Source organism: Lepus europaeus, chromosome 9, assembly GCF_033115175.1.
Source record: "Lepus europaeus isolate LE1 chromosome 9, mLepTim1.pri, whole genome shotgun sequence".
Taxonomy (NCBI): domain Eukaryota; kingdom Metazoa; phylum Chordata; class Mammalia; order Lagomorpha; family Leporidae; genus Lepus; species Lepus europaeus.
Window position 1 is genome coordinate 19,012,339 of NC_084835.1, and position 14,257 is coordinate 19,026,595.

General features: G+C 45.9%; 1 protein-coding gene and 1 long non-coding RNA gene across 2 annotated transcripts in view; one reads left to right on the forward strand and one right to left on the reverse strand.

Annotated features, from left to right (window-relative positions):
* The window catches only part of LOC133766860 (uncharacterized), a 185,525-nt gene that overhangs the window by 38,443 nt on the left and 132,825 nt on the right, over window positions 1-14,257 (forward strand). The window lies entirely within an intron of this gene.
* ENTPD3 (ectonucleoside triphosphate diphosphohydrolase 3) overlaps window positions 1-14,257 on the reverse strand; it is a 34,622-nt gene that overhangs the window by 18,934 nt on the left and 1,431 nt on the right. The window contains exons 3-4 of the mRNA XM_062200664.1: window positions 11,138-11,265; window positions 2,057-2,174 (exon numbers count right to left, since the gene is read on the reverse strand). Of these exons, the coding sequence (XP_062056648.1) occupies window positions 2,057-2,174; window positions 11,138-11,265 (246 nt within the window). The remainder of the gene's footprint in view (window positions 1-2,056; window positions 2,175-11,137; window positions 11,266-14,257) is intronic.

Below are 14,257 nucleotides of genomic sequence, written 5' to 3' on the forward strand. Positions count from 1 at the left end.
AAGACACTGTGAAGGAACTGAGACAAACTGCAGATGGTGAGAAGATATTAGAAACAACCTAATGATAATATTAACAAAGCATTCATATTCAGGACATATATAAAGAATGTCCATCAATCAGTAAGAAAAAGCAATTCAGTTGAAAAATAAACAAAATACTTGAACAAGCGTTTCACAGAAAACAGAAACGGTCATAATGGATGGAAAGACACCTAGCCTTATTAGTAAGCAGAAAACATGCATATATCCATCAACAGGGAAAAATGAATGAGCTACGGATACTCACACCAACACAGATGAATCTTAAAAACTCAATGTTAGTGAACAATGAAAATGGCAGAAAAATGTATGTTCAATTTCATTTACATAAATACATGTGTGGGTGTGGGCATTGTGGCATAGTGGGCTAAGATACCCTCATTCCATACTGGAATGCCTGGGTCAAGTCCTCGCTACTTTACCCTTCTGATCCAGCTTCCATGTGCCTTGGAGGTAATGGAAAATAGTCCAAGTACCTGGAGAGCTGGGTGGAGTTCCTGGATCGTGGCTTCAACCTGGCCCAGCCCTGACCATTGCACCCACTGGGGGAGTGAACCAGCAGATGGAAGATTTTTTTTTCTCTCTCTCCCCCACCCCCCAGCACTTTCTCTGTCACTCTGCCTATTCAAATAAGTAAATATTTAGGAAAAAAAAAGCTGCACAAAGGGTCATTAAAAATGTTGGTAACTAGGGCAGGCCTTTGGCCTGGCAGTTAAGACACTGCTTGGGATGACCATGTCTTATATCAAAATGCCTGGGCTTAAGTCTCAGCTCTGCTCCCAACACCAGCTTCCTGCTAATGCACACCCTGGCTTAAGTGGTTGGGTCCCTTGCAACCCAGATCAAATTCCCAGCTTCTGGCTTTGGCCCCAGGTAGTGGCACCTGTGGGCATCTGTGGAGTGAATCAGTGGATCTGTGTTCTAAGTCCTTCCTCCTTCCCTTCCTTCTCTCTCTTCCTCTCCCTGTCCCTCTGTCCTTTCTCTCTCCTTCTCTCTTTTCTCTCTACCACAATTAAAAAAGAAAACTGAAAGAAGCTGAAGAAGGAGAGAAGGACAGAGGAAGGGAGGGGAGAAGGAAAGATGACAAGATTCTGTTCCGAGATTGGCAGTCCATGGACCAAATCCAGTTCATCATCTTTTTTTTTTTTTTTTTTTTTTTTTTGGTATAGCCTATGAGGTAAGAGGGTTTTTACATTTTTTAATGATAGGGAAAAAAATTTAAAGAATAGTATTTTGTGACATTTGAGAAATGTATGAAATTCAACATTTCCATGTCCATAAATAAAGTTTTACTGGAACAGGGTCGTTCTCATGTGTTTATTAGGTCTCCACCCCCTCCCTCCACTGTACCCTGCTCCCAGCACACACAGCCCTGGCTTTGTTCTGTTGGAAGACAATTGTCCATGGGTCTCTCGCATGTCTTAAGAGCAGAGGTGCTGACTGCCATGTGGTGGACCTTCTTGTCAAGGGTGTTTGCACAGCAAGCAGCCACAGAAGACAAAGTGTTTTCCCCCAGAACAACAGGCGGGCATGCTCACTGCTCATTATAAATGTTCTAGGTTCCCTAAACTCAGAGCTCTTCTTCTGTAACACAGCCCATTGTGCAGGTATGTCCTGTTGGGGCCCTCTTCACATGATCCTGGCAATCTGGGAGTCAGAGAAGCAGCACAAGGAAATGTGGATGCTCTGACCACTGCTGTTGCTATGAGAACAAACTGTCTTTCATTTCTGGCTTGACCCAGAATTATCCCATTTCTCACCAGCAGCTCTGGAAGGACTTCAGGATAAAAATCACAGCTGTTGACATGCCCTGCTTTGTCTACAGATGGGAAAGTGGGCTGAGAGAAGGGAAGTGACTGGGCCAGGGTTTCTTCACTGACAAGAAGCTGCCCTAGCTCAGGTCTCCTCTTGCCCTGACTCCTGCCTCTGGGCACCTCCTCAGGACCTCTCGTGGTCTCCCAAAGACTTGGGACCCCGCCTCACTTCCCTCTGAGCTGCAACACGGTCGGGTCCTTACCTTTCACTTTGCATTTGAAGGTCTCACTGACCACTCCGGTGTCATTCTCCTTCTCTGCTGGCCACTGATAGACGTAGATGGTGGTTCTGGAAGACCCAGCGTCCAGCACGATTCCATACTGAATGAAAAGGGAAGGGAGGGTCAGAAACACACTGAACCTCTCTGAGGACTCCCTTCCCTGTGCACCACTGAGAACCCTGCAGGCTTTTACCCACCCTGTTTGGCTTATGTGGAGGTGAGAGGAAGTGGGTGAGGTAAGGTTGGTCCAGGCCATGGTTCTTGGTCTTGGGCATGCATCAGAATCCCCTGGAGAGCTGTACAACTCCCAGTGCCAAGGCTCACCCCAGACCAACTGAACCAGACCTTGGAGAGGGGACAGGCATCAACAGCTGTTACGTCTCCCCAGGTGATTCCCATATGCAGCCAAGGTTGAGAGTCATTCCCCAAGGATCTTTCATAGGAAGAGAGGTCCCCTGATTCTCCCTCGTCCAGAGCCCTGAGGGGAGGGACAGAAGCCAGCTGGGTCTCAGAAAGGAAGTGAATGGTGAGTCCTCTGCATGCCCTTCGTTCTCCCAACTTCCAGGGGTATGAGCCTGGAAACAACCACGAGCAAACCCTAGGAGGAAACTGCAGGAAGTTCTCACAAGGCAGAGATGTGTTATACCTGCGTTCAGCCCTTCGAACTGAAGTACTCAGAATTGAGGAGGAAAAACTAAAACATAAGTTAATATTGACGTGTTGTTGCCACTTTCGCAATATGAGAGTACTTCAAAGAGTTCATGGAAAAACAGAAAGAAAATAAGTATTTTAGTGCAAAAATGTTTTGAAAATCATTCATAGTTTTTTCATAATATGTTCCATGAACATGGTAAAGATTCCATCTTTTTGTATGAATTTCATTTTTTTTTCTGCCTCAAAATAAACTTACCTTTTACTTCTATTTCCTATGAACTTTTTGCAGTCCCCTCGTGTGTGTGTGTGTGTGTGTGTGAACACCTGGACAAACAGGTGCTACTGGACAGGGCTGGGAATCCTGGACCATCTCACCCAGTTTGAGGCAGGTACCAGGGAGCTTCCTTTGAAGGTTTGGCTCAGTCCAGGCTCTGGACCAAACCTGGCCTGGAAGGGACATGTGTGAGCAGCTTACGGAGTTTGGTGTCAGCGATGCTGACCCTGCTGCGGGTTCTGGCTGGGCCTAGAGTCATCCCAGAGCACCCAGAGACTTCCAGAGTGGCAGCCATTCCCCTCATCCCACTGCCTCAGGGTCAGCCTCCCCTGACTTGTGGAAGGACATGAAATTGGGTCTGGCCCCAGGCTGACTCGAATGGAGTATCACTTACACGATGCTGGGTAAGGTAGTACCTCTCTGGGTGCCCTCATTTTTAGAGAACATTTTTAGAAGTCAGCAGGAGACCATACCCCTGCTGCTTAGTGCTTCTCGATAAACACAGCTAGGATCATATACAGAAAATCCAGTTAAGCAAGACAGAAAAAATTACAAAGCAAGAAAAGGTGGAAAGAAAAGAGAGTAATGTCCCTCAAATCCAAGTACTGTTTTAACCCTTCAATGTATATCTTCTAATAGTATGTGGGTATGGCTATATATGCATATATGTACATACACAAGATGTATATTTTCAAATCAACATAGTTTCAAACTATACATACATTTGTTTTTGCTTTTACTTTTTGTTTTTTGAGAGGCAGAGAGACCCAGAGAGCTCCCATCTATTGGTTCACTCCTCAAATATGTGTGACATCTGGGACTAGGCAAGGCAAAACCAGGAGCCATTAAATTGAACCTGGGTCTCCCATCTAAGTGGAAAGAACACAGTCTCTTAAGCCATCATTACTACCTGCTAGGCTCTGCGTTAACAGGAAGCTGGAGTCAGGAGCTGCAGGCAGATAGTGAACCCAGGCACTCTGATATGGGAGTGGGCTTCTTAACTGCTAGGTTGACCGCCCCCCCCCCCCAACAATGATCTTTTCTTAGCAGCATATTATGAACATCTCTCCCCGAAAATAAAAATAGACTCATATCACCATGTCCAATACATCCATCGCTTCCACTGCGAGATGTACAATAATTTAACTAATTCCCTGATTCTAGACACTTAGGAAACTTCCAGCCTTCTACTATTACAAATACTTGCTTCATTCGAAATGATAATAAATGGAAGAAGAAAAAAAGAAAGAAAACATTGCTCTGGCTCCAGAATCACAGCTTCTCCATTATATTGAAATATAACATTCTACAGACATTGGTATTCAAACTTGGACAGTCTCTTAACCTCAGCCTTTCACTCTGATGAATGTTGAGCAGGATCCTGACATGACACCTCCCATGGTGAATAAGGGGAGCATTGTTCACAGTCTGTCCCAGGGATTCATAGCGAGAAGGAGTGCAGGTTAAAACTGAAGGCAAGGGGCTGGCGTTGTGGCATAGTTCCTGTCCCAGCTGCTCCACTGCCAATACAGCTCCCTGCTAATGGCCCGGGAAAAGCAGTGGAAGATGATGGCCCAAGTGTTTGGGCCCTGCATTTGGAAGACCCAAATGAAGCTCCTGGCTCCTGGTTTCAGCTGGTCCAGCCTTGCGTGTTGCGGCCATCTGGGGAGTGAACCAGTAGACAGAGGATCTCTCTTCTCTATCTCTCCCTCTTTCTTGGTAACTCTGACTTGCAACATAAATCTTTTTTTTTTTTTTGACAGGCAGAGTGGACAGTGAGAGAGAGAGACAGAAAAGTCTTCCTTTGCCGTTGGTTCACCCTCCAATGGGCGCTGCGGTTGGCGCGCTGCGGCTGGCGCACCGTGCTGATCCGAAGGCAGGAGCCAGGTGCTTCTTCCTGGTCTCCCATGTGGGTGCAGGGCCCAAGGACTTGGGCCATCCTCCACTGCATTCCCTGGCCACAGCAGAGAGCTGGCCTGGAAGAGGGGCAACCGGGACAGAATCCGGTGCCCTGATGTGCGTTATTTTATTTTATATAAATAAAAGGAAGACCTTTCTCTCTGTCTCTCTCTCTCACTATCCACTCTGCCTGTCAAAAAATAAATAAATAAATAAAATAAATAAATAAAAAATAGATAAGTCATTGCTCAACATCACAGAACTGGGATCCAGTGTGGGTCCAATGGACTCCCAAACCTTTTCTCATAGCTCCCACATTTTCACAGAGTTCCAAGGACACCAAATCTAATGGGGCCTACTTAGTAAAGGTAGGTACCTGATATGGTACTGCAGACTTCCTTTAGACAGAACGTTCTTTGAAAGCACATTCTTGGTTAAGGGGTGTGCAGAAGTAGCTGGGATGAAAGGTGACCCAATTTGTCTAAGCAACCTGGTGTCTTCTAGGAAGAGAGAAGCCAATAGTCCAATTCTCGCTCCTAATAGCAGACTGGGTCACGCCACAATGCACCAGAAATTCAGGCTGTTGAGCAAGACTCAGTGAGGGTTAGAGGGGAATGACTTCAACACAGCCTGACTCAGCAGCTGTGCTTTGGAGAATAATGACTGCATGTGGGAGGGTGAACTATAATGGCCTATACAATTGGGCACAACATGGAGAAGTATTGTAGCCTGATCAGATCACAGCAGAAAAGTCTATCCCTGAGATCTTGAGACTATGCAAGGCCTCGTCTTCAGCAGCGACACCATGTGGCTGCTAGAGGAAACAGCCATGAGATACTGTTCTCTGGACTGAGAATTCCAAGGCTCTTGGACCACTGTGATTGGGGGTGGGAAGGGTGAGACTCAGTAGCAAGATATTAGACCTGTTGATAGTGAAGCAGGTGGGGGCCTTAGTGAACAATACAAACAATAGCACCACCTTTTCTCTTGAAGCTCGCGGGGCAGGTCAGACCAGCAACCCAAGGCACTGGAGACATTTTTGACCCTTGAGTTCAGTTTTAATAGTTCTGCTCTTAAACTCATATAACCAAGGTCAGGCAAACCAAGGTTGGATATAATAGCCAGATAGCATGACCTTCCATGAGGGTCTTGTGTAGCCCTAAGAGCACTCCAGTGGTACAGGTGGCAACTGTCGGCTGCACACAAGAGCAAAACAGAGCTCAGGGTATGAAATTGTAAACGTAGAAAAGAGTCCTCATACTCATTCAGCTTCACCCTTGCAATGCTCTTTCCACCCCCAGCACACAACACAAAACCACAGGAGAGCAGTCTCAATGCGCTGAGAGAAGCTGAGTGTGGATAGTGCCCTTCCATGGTTGTCATTCTGCTGCTGCCTCAGCTGGCCCAGGACATCAGTCTTTTCTCTTAGTGAATTCACTCAGTTAAGCAGATTGCGCTGTTGGAGCCAATCTTCCCTTGTACAATGTCCAGTCCCTTGTAACCGTGGCCAGGCTATTAAAAAAGATTTTGGAAGAGACTGAAATCCCCTCTTTGAACTGTCTACTAAGTGGTGGAAGGTGTGTCTTGCAGTTCCTCCAGACCCTTGCTTATGACTGCGGTCTTCCGCTCTCTTTCCTTTCCTCCATAGCAGCTCGGCTATGTTCAATCTGTGTGACCACGGGAAGCTGTCTGCACTTTCTGTTCCTCTGTCTTTCTCACCTCAATAATTACAGCATTTGCATGGGACCGTCACTAAGAGTTCCCTGCCCACATCTCCTTAGATCTGACCACTGCAGTGTCCAGCCATCCACATCTACCTCCCACCTCGCTGGAGTCTCTCTAGTGGCCTCGAGCCTACCTGAGCACACAATATGCCAGAAATGGAAGAATGCGAACTTCCTCCAAGGAGCAACCACTCAACCAATGACTGGCGGAAGTTGGTGCGTAACTGCTACCTTGAATAGAACATCTGTGAAGCTCACCTCTCTAGGACCTTTGGTGTAGGACAACTCTGAGATGGACTCTGCACTGGCTCCCAGAGATCCCCAGCAGGACAGAGCCCCAGCTACCCACAGTGCTGACCCCCTTAGCTAGCTGCCTCACCTCCCATCTCACTTCCCTATTCCCCAACCCTTGCTTCCTGGGGTTACCCCGAGATGCTCTAAGCAAACCCACATGTTTGAGTAAAGGAACATAACCTAGCTAAGGCAGTGACACTGAACCCGTGTGATCCTCTCCTTCAGAAGTGCTCTCCATAGTGCCCTGGAATCTACAGTCAAGCAACGCTCAGCAACAGGGATACATTCTGAGAAAGGCATCATTGACCAACTTCATCCTTGGAAACATCGGAGTGTGCTCAGATAAACCTACATCACAGAGCCTACTACACACCTAAGCTACAGTGTACTACAGCGTACTTGCCCTGGCTTCAGACCTGCACTGAATTCTGTAGGCAGTTGTGACACAATGGTGTTTGTGCATCTAAGCATATCTAAATCACAGAAAAGGTAGTCAAAAGATGGGACAAAAGATGAAGCACAGGACACCTGTGTGGGACCCTAATCTAGAGTGGAGATTGCAGAACTAGAAGTTGCTCTGGTTGTCGGTGGGTGAGTGTGAGAGCCTAGGACCCCACTGTGTGCTATGGTAGATTGTATAAATTTAACCTATACCAAGTTTCTAAGAAATATATTTCTTTCTTCAGGAACAAAGTAATAGCTTACTGGGCCCCCCGCCACCCACATGGGACACCTAGCTGGAGTTCCAGGCTTCTGACTTCGGCCTCGGCCAATCTGAGCCATTTCAGCCATCTGGGGAGTGAACCAGCAGATGGAAAGATCTATCTCCACCCTGCCCAAGTAACTCTGCCTTTCAAACAAATAAGTCTTTCTAACATAATATTTTAACTTCATACGCTTTTATTTTTTTGAAACTCTCTTTTGTAATAATCACTCGCTGTAAACACAAACACATCTTGTAGCCACACAAAAATATTTTCTTTTTTTTATCTTTAGTCTATCAACTTTTCTTTAAGTTTTTTTTTTTTTTTTTTTTTTTTTTTTTTTTTTTTTTTTTGTGGGAGAGGCTGGCATTGTGGTGCAGTGTGTTAAGCCCCTGGCATCCCATACCAGAGTACAGGTTCGACTCACAGCTGCTCTGCTTCCAATCCAGCTCCCTGCTAATGTGCCTGGGAAAACAGTGGACGATGGCTCAAGTGCTTGGGCCCCTGTCACCCATGTGGGAGGTCCAGATGGAGTTCCTGGATCCTGGCTTCAGCCTGGCTCAGCCTGACTCAGTCTGACTTCGCAGCCAGTTGGAGAGAGAACCAACAGATCTCTGTCTGTTGGTCTAATTGTCGATCTCTGTGTCATTCTGATTCTCAAATAATCAACAAATCTTTACTTTTTAGACATTTTCTGTTAAAAACAAAGACAGTTACAGAAGCCTAGGCTGCCCAGGGTCTTCTTCCTCCACATGTGGTTCCACTGGAAATTTCAGGGGCAGCCGTGGACACATGGAGCTATGTCACAAAACCTCCTTCTGGACACCTCCTGAAAGACCTACCTGAGGCTGTTTTACTGTTAACCATTTTTTTACTATATAGAAGGAATACACTCTAAAATATGTAACAATGAAAGACATAAACCTGCAGTCACTGGTCATCACGATCAACCATTGTGTCCTGAGTATAACTGTATATGTGGGGCCAGTGTTGTAGCATGGCAGGAAAAGCTACTGCCTGCGATGCTAGCATCCCATATGGGTGCCAGTTCAAGTCCCAGCTGCTCCACTTCCAATCCAGTTCCCTTCTGATATGCCTGGGAAAGCAGTGGAGGATGGCCCAACTGCTTGGGTCCCTGTACCCATGTGGAAGACCCAGAAGAAGCTCCTGGCTTCTGGCTTCGGCCTGGCCCAGCCCTGGCCATTGTGGCCATTTGGGGAGTGAACCAGAGGATGGAAGACATCTCTGTCTCTCCTTCCCTCACTTTTTAACTCTGCCTTTCAAATAAATAAAATAAATCTTTAAAAATTGCATACATCATACTTTTAGATGACTGGCAATGCAGTAGGTTTGTTTACACCAGCACCACCCAAACATGTGAGCAACATGCTGTCTATGACATCATGACGGTGATGATGGCTTCACAAGGTGGCAGCAATTTCTCAGCTCTATGATAGTCTATGGACTATGTCATGTAGGCTGTCTGTTGTTGATGGAGATGCTCCTACATGGTACAGAGCTGTGCTTTTCTCCACTCAGTTTACTCTTCTACTCTGTGGTCTGATTCCTCCACATCTCTCCAGTATGCGCACATCCATCCTCCCTTACCTTCCAGAACAAATGGAAGCCATAGCTGGCATCTCCTTAACAAGCCGGTCCCTAATATTTGTAGGGCCCCGAGGTCACATTTTATAAATGGAGGATTCTGTTCTTATTTTATTTTATTTTTATTTTTTTGACAGGCAGAGTGGACAGTGAGAGAGCGAGACAGAGAGAGACAGAGAGAAAGGGCTTCCTTTTTCCGTTGGTTCACCCCCCAATGGGTGAACCACGCTGATCCAAAACCAGGAGCCAGGTGCTTCTCCTGGTCTCCCATGCGGGTGCAGGGCCCAAGCACTTGGGCCATCCTCCACTGCACTCCCGGGCCATAGCAGAGAGCTGGCCTGGAAGAGGGGCAACCGGGATAGAATCCAGCGCCCCAACCGGGACTAGAACCCGGTGTGCCGGCACCACAGGTGGAGGATTGAAGAGCCTTGGGAGCAGAAAGGACCTCATTTCGGTTCTAGTCCTGCCATCCACTGGCCAAGCCTGTGTCTCTTCACTTGCAAGATGACAATCACAGTGCTTGCAGTCATCATGACCGTTCATGATGGTTCAGGGAGACAATGAGATGGTTCAATGAGATGGTTCAGGGAAAAGTGCTCAGAATACGAAGTGCAGGGAGACAGAGTTACTCTTAGTTACAGTTCTGATTTGGTGTAGTTTATCAAAGAAGGCAGTGCCTGGAGCTTGGGAAAACAGCTTCTCCAGGCCTTGGGCAATGCATTTGGACAACCAGCTAATTTGTTTCCATCTCATCACTGGGCAGTTTGCATGGCTTTTTTTTTTTTTTTTTTTTTTTTTTTTTTTTTTTACTCATGGCCTGAAAAACAGAGATTCTCAAACAAAACAGCTTATCAAAGAACCAAATGCCATTATCTAAAGGAGATTTTACCCTAGCCTTTGAGAAAACTAGACTCACAATGTTAGGTCCAACCCACCCACACAGCCTAGGGCATATCAGTTTCTTTTTAAAAAAATTCTACTTCAAATACAGCCCTTAAACAGTTTCTAACAACAGAGAGATGTGGGAAGAACTTGTGAGGTCAAGTGTAAATGCTGAATAGAGTCAAACAACAAGGCTGAATTACTGGGTCCCTAAGGCCCTGTAGCAAAGAAGGATTTGTGCATGTTTAATGAGTCAAAAACCAGAACAGTATGCCACAGAACCACAGGTGGCCCTCAAACCTGAAATACGGATTATTTGGCCCTTTACGGAAAAAGTTTGCTTTTATGCCTACTGAACGTGACTGCAGAACTCACTGACCCACTTCCCCCTTCAGTTGCTAGCCTCTCATGAGGTCACCGCCCATGTCCCAGGCTGTTGACATGATTCTCAGCCTACCAGAAATCATCCTCAGGGCCACTGGCAGGTGAATTTGTTAAGGGGTGACAGAGGTCTCAAGGAATAAGCACAAGACCCTAATTAACTTTTGTGGGGCAGAGGGCAGAAGGGTTGCAAGGGTCATAGCAGAGGTTCCAGACATTGGAAGGCAGCACCAATGCAGCTCAAGGAGACCTCAAGTCCTTCATCTTTTGTGTGCCCAGGCTAGACCAGAAGAGGAACCGTGGTGACCTGGTCTCCACGCATGATCAGGATTTGTGGTCTGGGAGAATGGACAAGCTGGTGAAAACAGAAACTGTGCAAACTGGTCAATCTTTGGTAGTTATCTTCAATTCTTGGCTCCAGATGTTAGCTTTGGTTTCTATAGTCAGACCCGAAAGAAAAGACTGCACCGTCCTTGGTGAAGGTATCACCGTTCTCAATCTTTATCCTCAAACATCACAAACCCAGCACTTCCAGGCCTTCTCCCCTAGGTCTTCACCACCTTTTCCTCGTCTCTAAGTTACGGTTTCAGAATGAGGGATGGTATCGTCAAGTGCTTCCCTTCAGTGTCAGTCCTATCCCACTTACCTTCAGTCCCGGAGGAAAGACTTCTTGGTTGTAGATTTGGATAAGCGTGACAGCCAGAAGCACCACAACACTCACAAGCAGGACTATCAAGGCGATGATGGTTGGAGTTCGGGAGAGGGCTTTGAAGCCTAAAATGGGAATACCAAGAAGGGACATGCAGGAAAAGCCGGACCCAGGCACTCCACGGATTGTGGGCCCATAATTATGTGCAGAAGTCACTGTCTCTTGTTTCCAGCAGACCCATGATTTTAAGGTGGAATAGCAATTGGGTTCCAACTCCCATTTATCCTCCTCCAAAACCGGGGACTCAAACAGTGTTTACAGACAGAGCAGTATAATCTAGCTTCCTGGTATTTCTCCAAGTGTGTTATGCATATTAGTGGTCACCCCTGAGCTGATCTATAGCAATGGTTGTTCTAATGCAGATTTAGAACACTGGGTCCTCTATTAAAGCCAACGACACAGCATTTTGTTGGAAAAGAATCTCAGTTGATCAGAATTGACCTGTATGGAGGTGATTTCATTTACAGAGCTCTGGAGCAGGCAGGCAACAGGATTCAAACAATGATTTCCTGAAGGCTTGGGGCAGGCATTCCCTGGGAAGAGAGTGGGCACTTTCTGGGGTCAGGGATGTGCTCTGCATCTTAACCGGACTGTAGAGTATGTGGGTGTGACATCTGTCAAAACTCATCAAACCTTTCCAAGTCCTTTGGGAAAACCTGAAAATCAAATAACCAGCTTCTACACTTGGATTTTAGCCAAAAGGCCAAGAAGCAATACAACGAGTTTAAGTATAATTTCCCTTAAAAAGTAGATTCTTATAAATTGCTCTCACTATCCTAAGAACACATACATTTTGAAAGGCAAGCATATACAAATTAGGAGACGACTTAAGATCTATCCATTTCTTTGTATATAAATTGCATCTTTTGTAAAAAGAAGGTAAAAAGACAATCAATTAAAATGAACTATCAGACATAAATATTAATGGTACTGAATGGCTGAAATATGGTAAACACCAGCATAATAGAAAGATCACTGGATCAGAGAATCCAAATATATCTTTTACAAATTGATCTAAATAATATTTATTAATAGATCTTTGTAAAAATTAGGAGAAAAGAAGAGGGAGGAGGACAAGGGTGGGAACATGGGAGGGAGGGAGGGTATGGTGGGAAGTATTACTATGTTCCTGAATCTATAGATAGGAAATACATGAAATTTGTATACCTTAAATACTGAAAAAAAAATTGCTATGTAAATTTTAATGAATTAAAATTAAATAAAATGAAAATGAAAAACAAAACAAAACCCAGTTCCTCAGTCTCACTAACCACAGGTCAAATGTTTGGTAACCATGTATGGGCAGGTGTTTGCCACACTGCACAGCACAGCTACAGAACATCTCTGTCAATGCAGACCGTTCTGCAGTGGGGAGGATCCTGCCCTGCTCAGAAAGTTTCCTCTTAGGTCGACATAACCTGCGCTTTATTGCTTTGCTATTTCTAGGAGATAGTTTCCCGGAAGAAAAGGGTGTCTATGCCGGCATGGAATGAGGGAGCTTTCAAAGTTCAGGGGAAAATAGAATTAAAACATAGGTATATTTGGGTACAAAACTTTTTTTTTAAGCCCATGCCTAATTTTTTCCTAATAGGAATTTCCATGAACTTTTTGAAGACTCCTCCTAGACTTCAACTCAGCCCCAAGATCCAATCACATGACAGCTCACCATTGGGCAGGCAGGCCGTGGGCCTCAAGGCACCCAACAGGCAACTCTCTTTCTGCCCCATCTGATTCTCCTGCAGTGCAAATGCTGTCAGACACTCTGTAATGTCAACTGTTGGTCACTCAGCACCTTAATTCTCCTACCTTACTATACGGTGTGCAACTCCATCCATGGAGAGCAATTTGTTAATATGCATCAAAACTGCAAGTGAGCTCCCCACTGACTCACAGCTCCACTCCTGGAAATTTATTCTTCAGGATTCGCCCCACAAGGGTAAAATGGCTTACACACGGTGATCTGTGATACAGAATCATGTGCAGCAACCACAGGGAGCCCAGCCAAGGAGGAGCTGGACTTCAGGCATCTAAAGGGGTCCCAGGTCACTTTTCTGTGATTCCAGGTAAAAGTACATGTACAAGGGGCTGGTGTTGTGGCGCAGCGGGTAAAGCCCCGGCCTGTGGCACCAGCATCCCATATGGGCGCTGGCTGCTCCTCTTCCGATCTAGCTCTCTGCTATGACCTGGGAGAGCAGTGGAAGAAGACCCCAAGTCCTTGGGCCCCTGCACCTGCGTGGGAGACCTGGAAGGAGCTCCTGGCTCCTGGCTTCAGATCGGCTCATTTGGAGAGTGATCCAGCGGATGAAAGGCCTCTCTCTCTCTCTGGCTCTACCTCTCTCTGTAACTCTTTTAAATAAATAAAATACATCTTAAAAAAAAAAAAAAGCATATGAACCAGCCAGAAACAAGTTCAGCCACTGAGGAAAGATTGACATCAACTTTCCAAGAACATAAGTGTCAGTTACAGAGGTTTCGGGATTGTTTCCAGCTAATAATACATGGCAGAGAGTTCAGCTGCCCAATTCAAGTCGTCGCGTGGAAGGAAATGTCAGAGGTCATCTGTATGTGTGATGTTACAGTACACGGTGCTAAAATGTCAAAAGCGTTTTGGGGAAAACCTGGACATCCAAATAGACCAGCTAAGTAAAACTTCCCTTTAAAAACTTTCCTATTTTTGCATAGACTGTCCTTACTCTCCTGGAATCCTATCCTTTTGGAGAATAAGAATGCCCAATTCAGGGCCACGAATAAAGAACATCTACCCACGTGGGAGGGACGGGTGATCCGTGAGCAGCCTCTGACCGCAGCCACGTGGCTGGCCGCCTCAGTGCTCTGTGCTGCAGCAGTTTTCAAGGAAGAAGCTGTGATTACCTTCAGCAAATGCTCCCCCCAGCAGAAACGCGTATTACAAAGCAAAATGCACGAGCCTAGGTCTCATGCATTTAAGAAACGCAGCCTGGAGCTGTGCTGTCATTAGGGCCGGACAAACAGTGTAATTGCAAGGTGAGCAGGAAGAGGCTGCAGCCTTCTGAGTTTCCACATGAGTGGCTCCAAAAA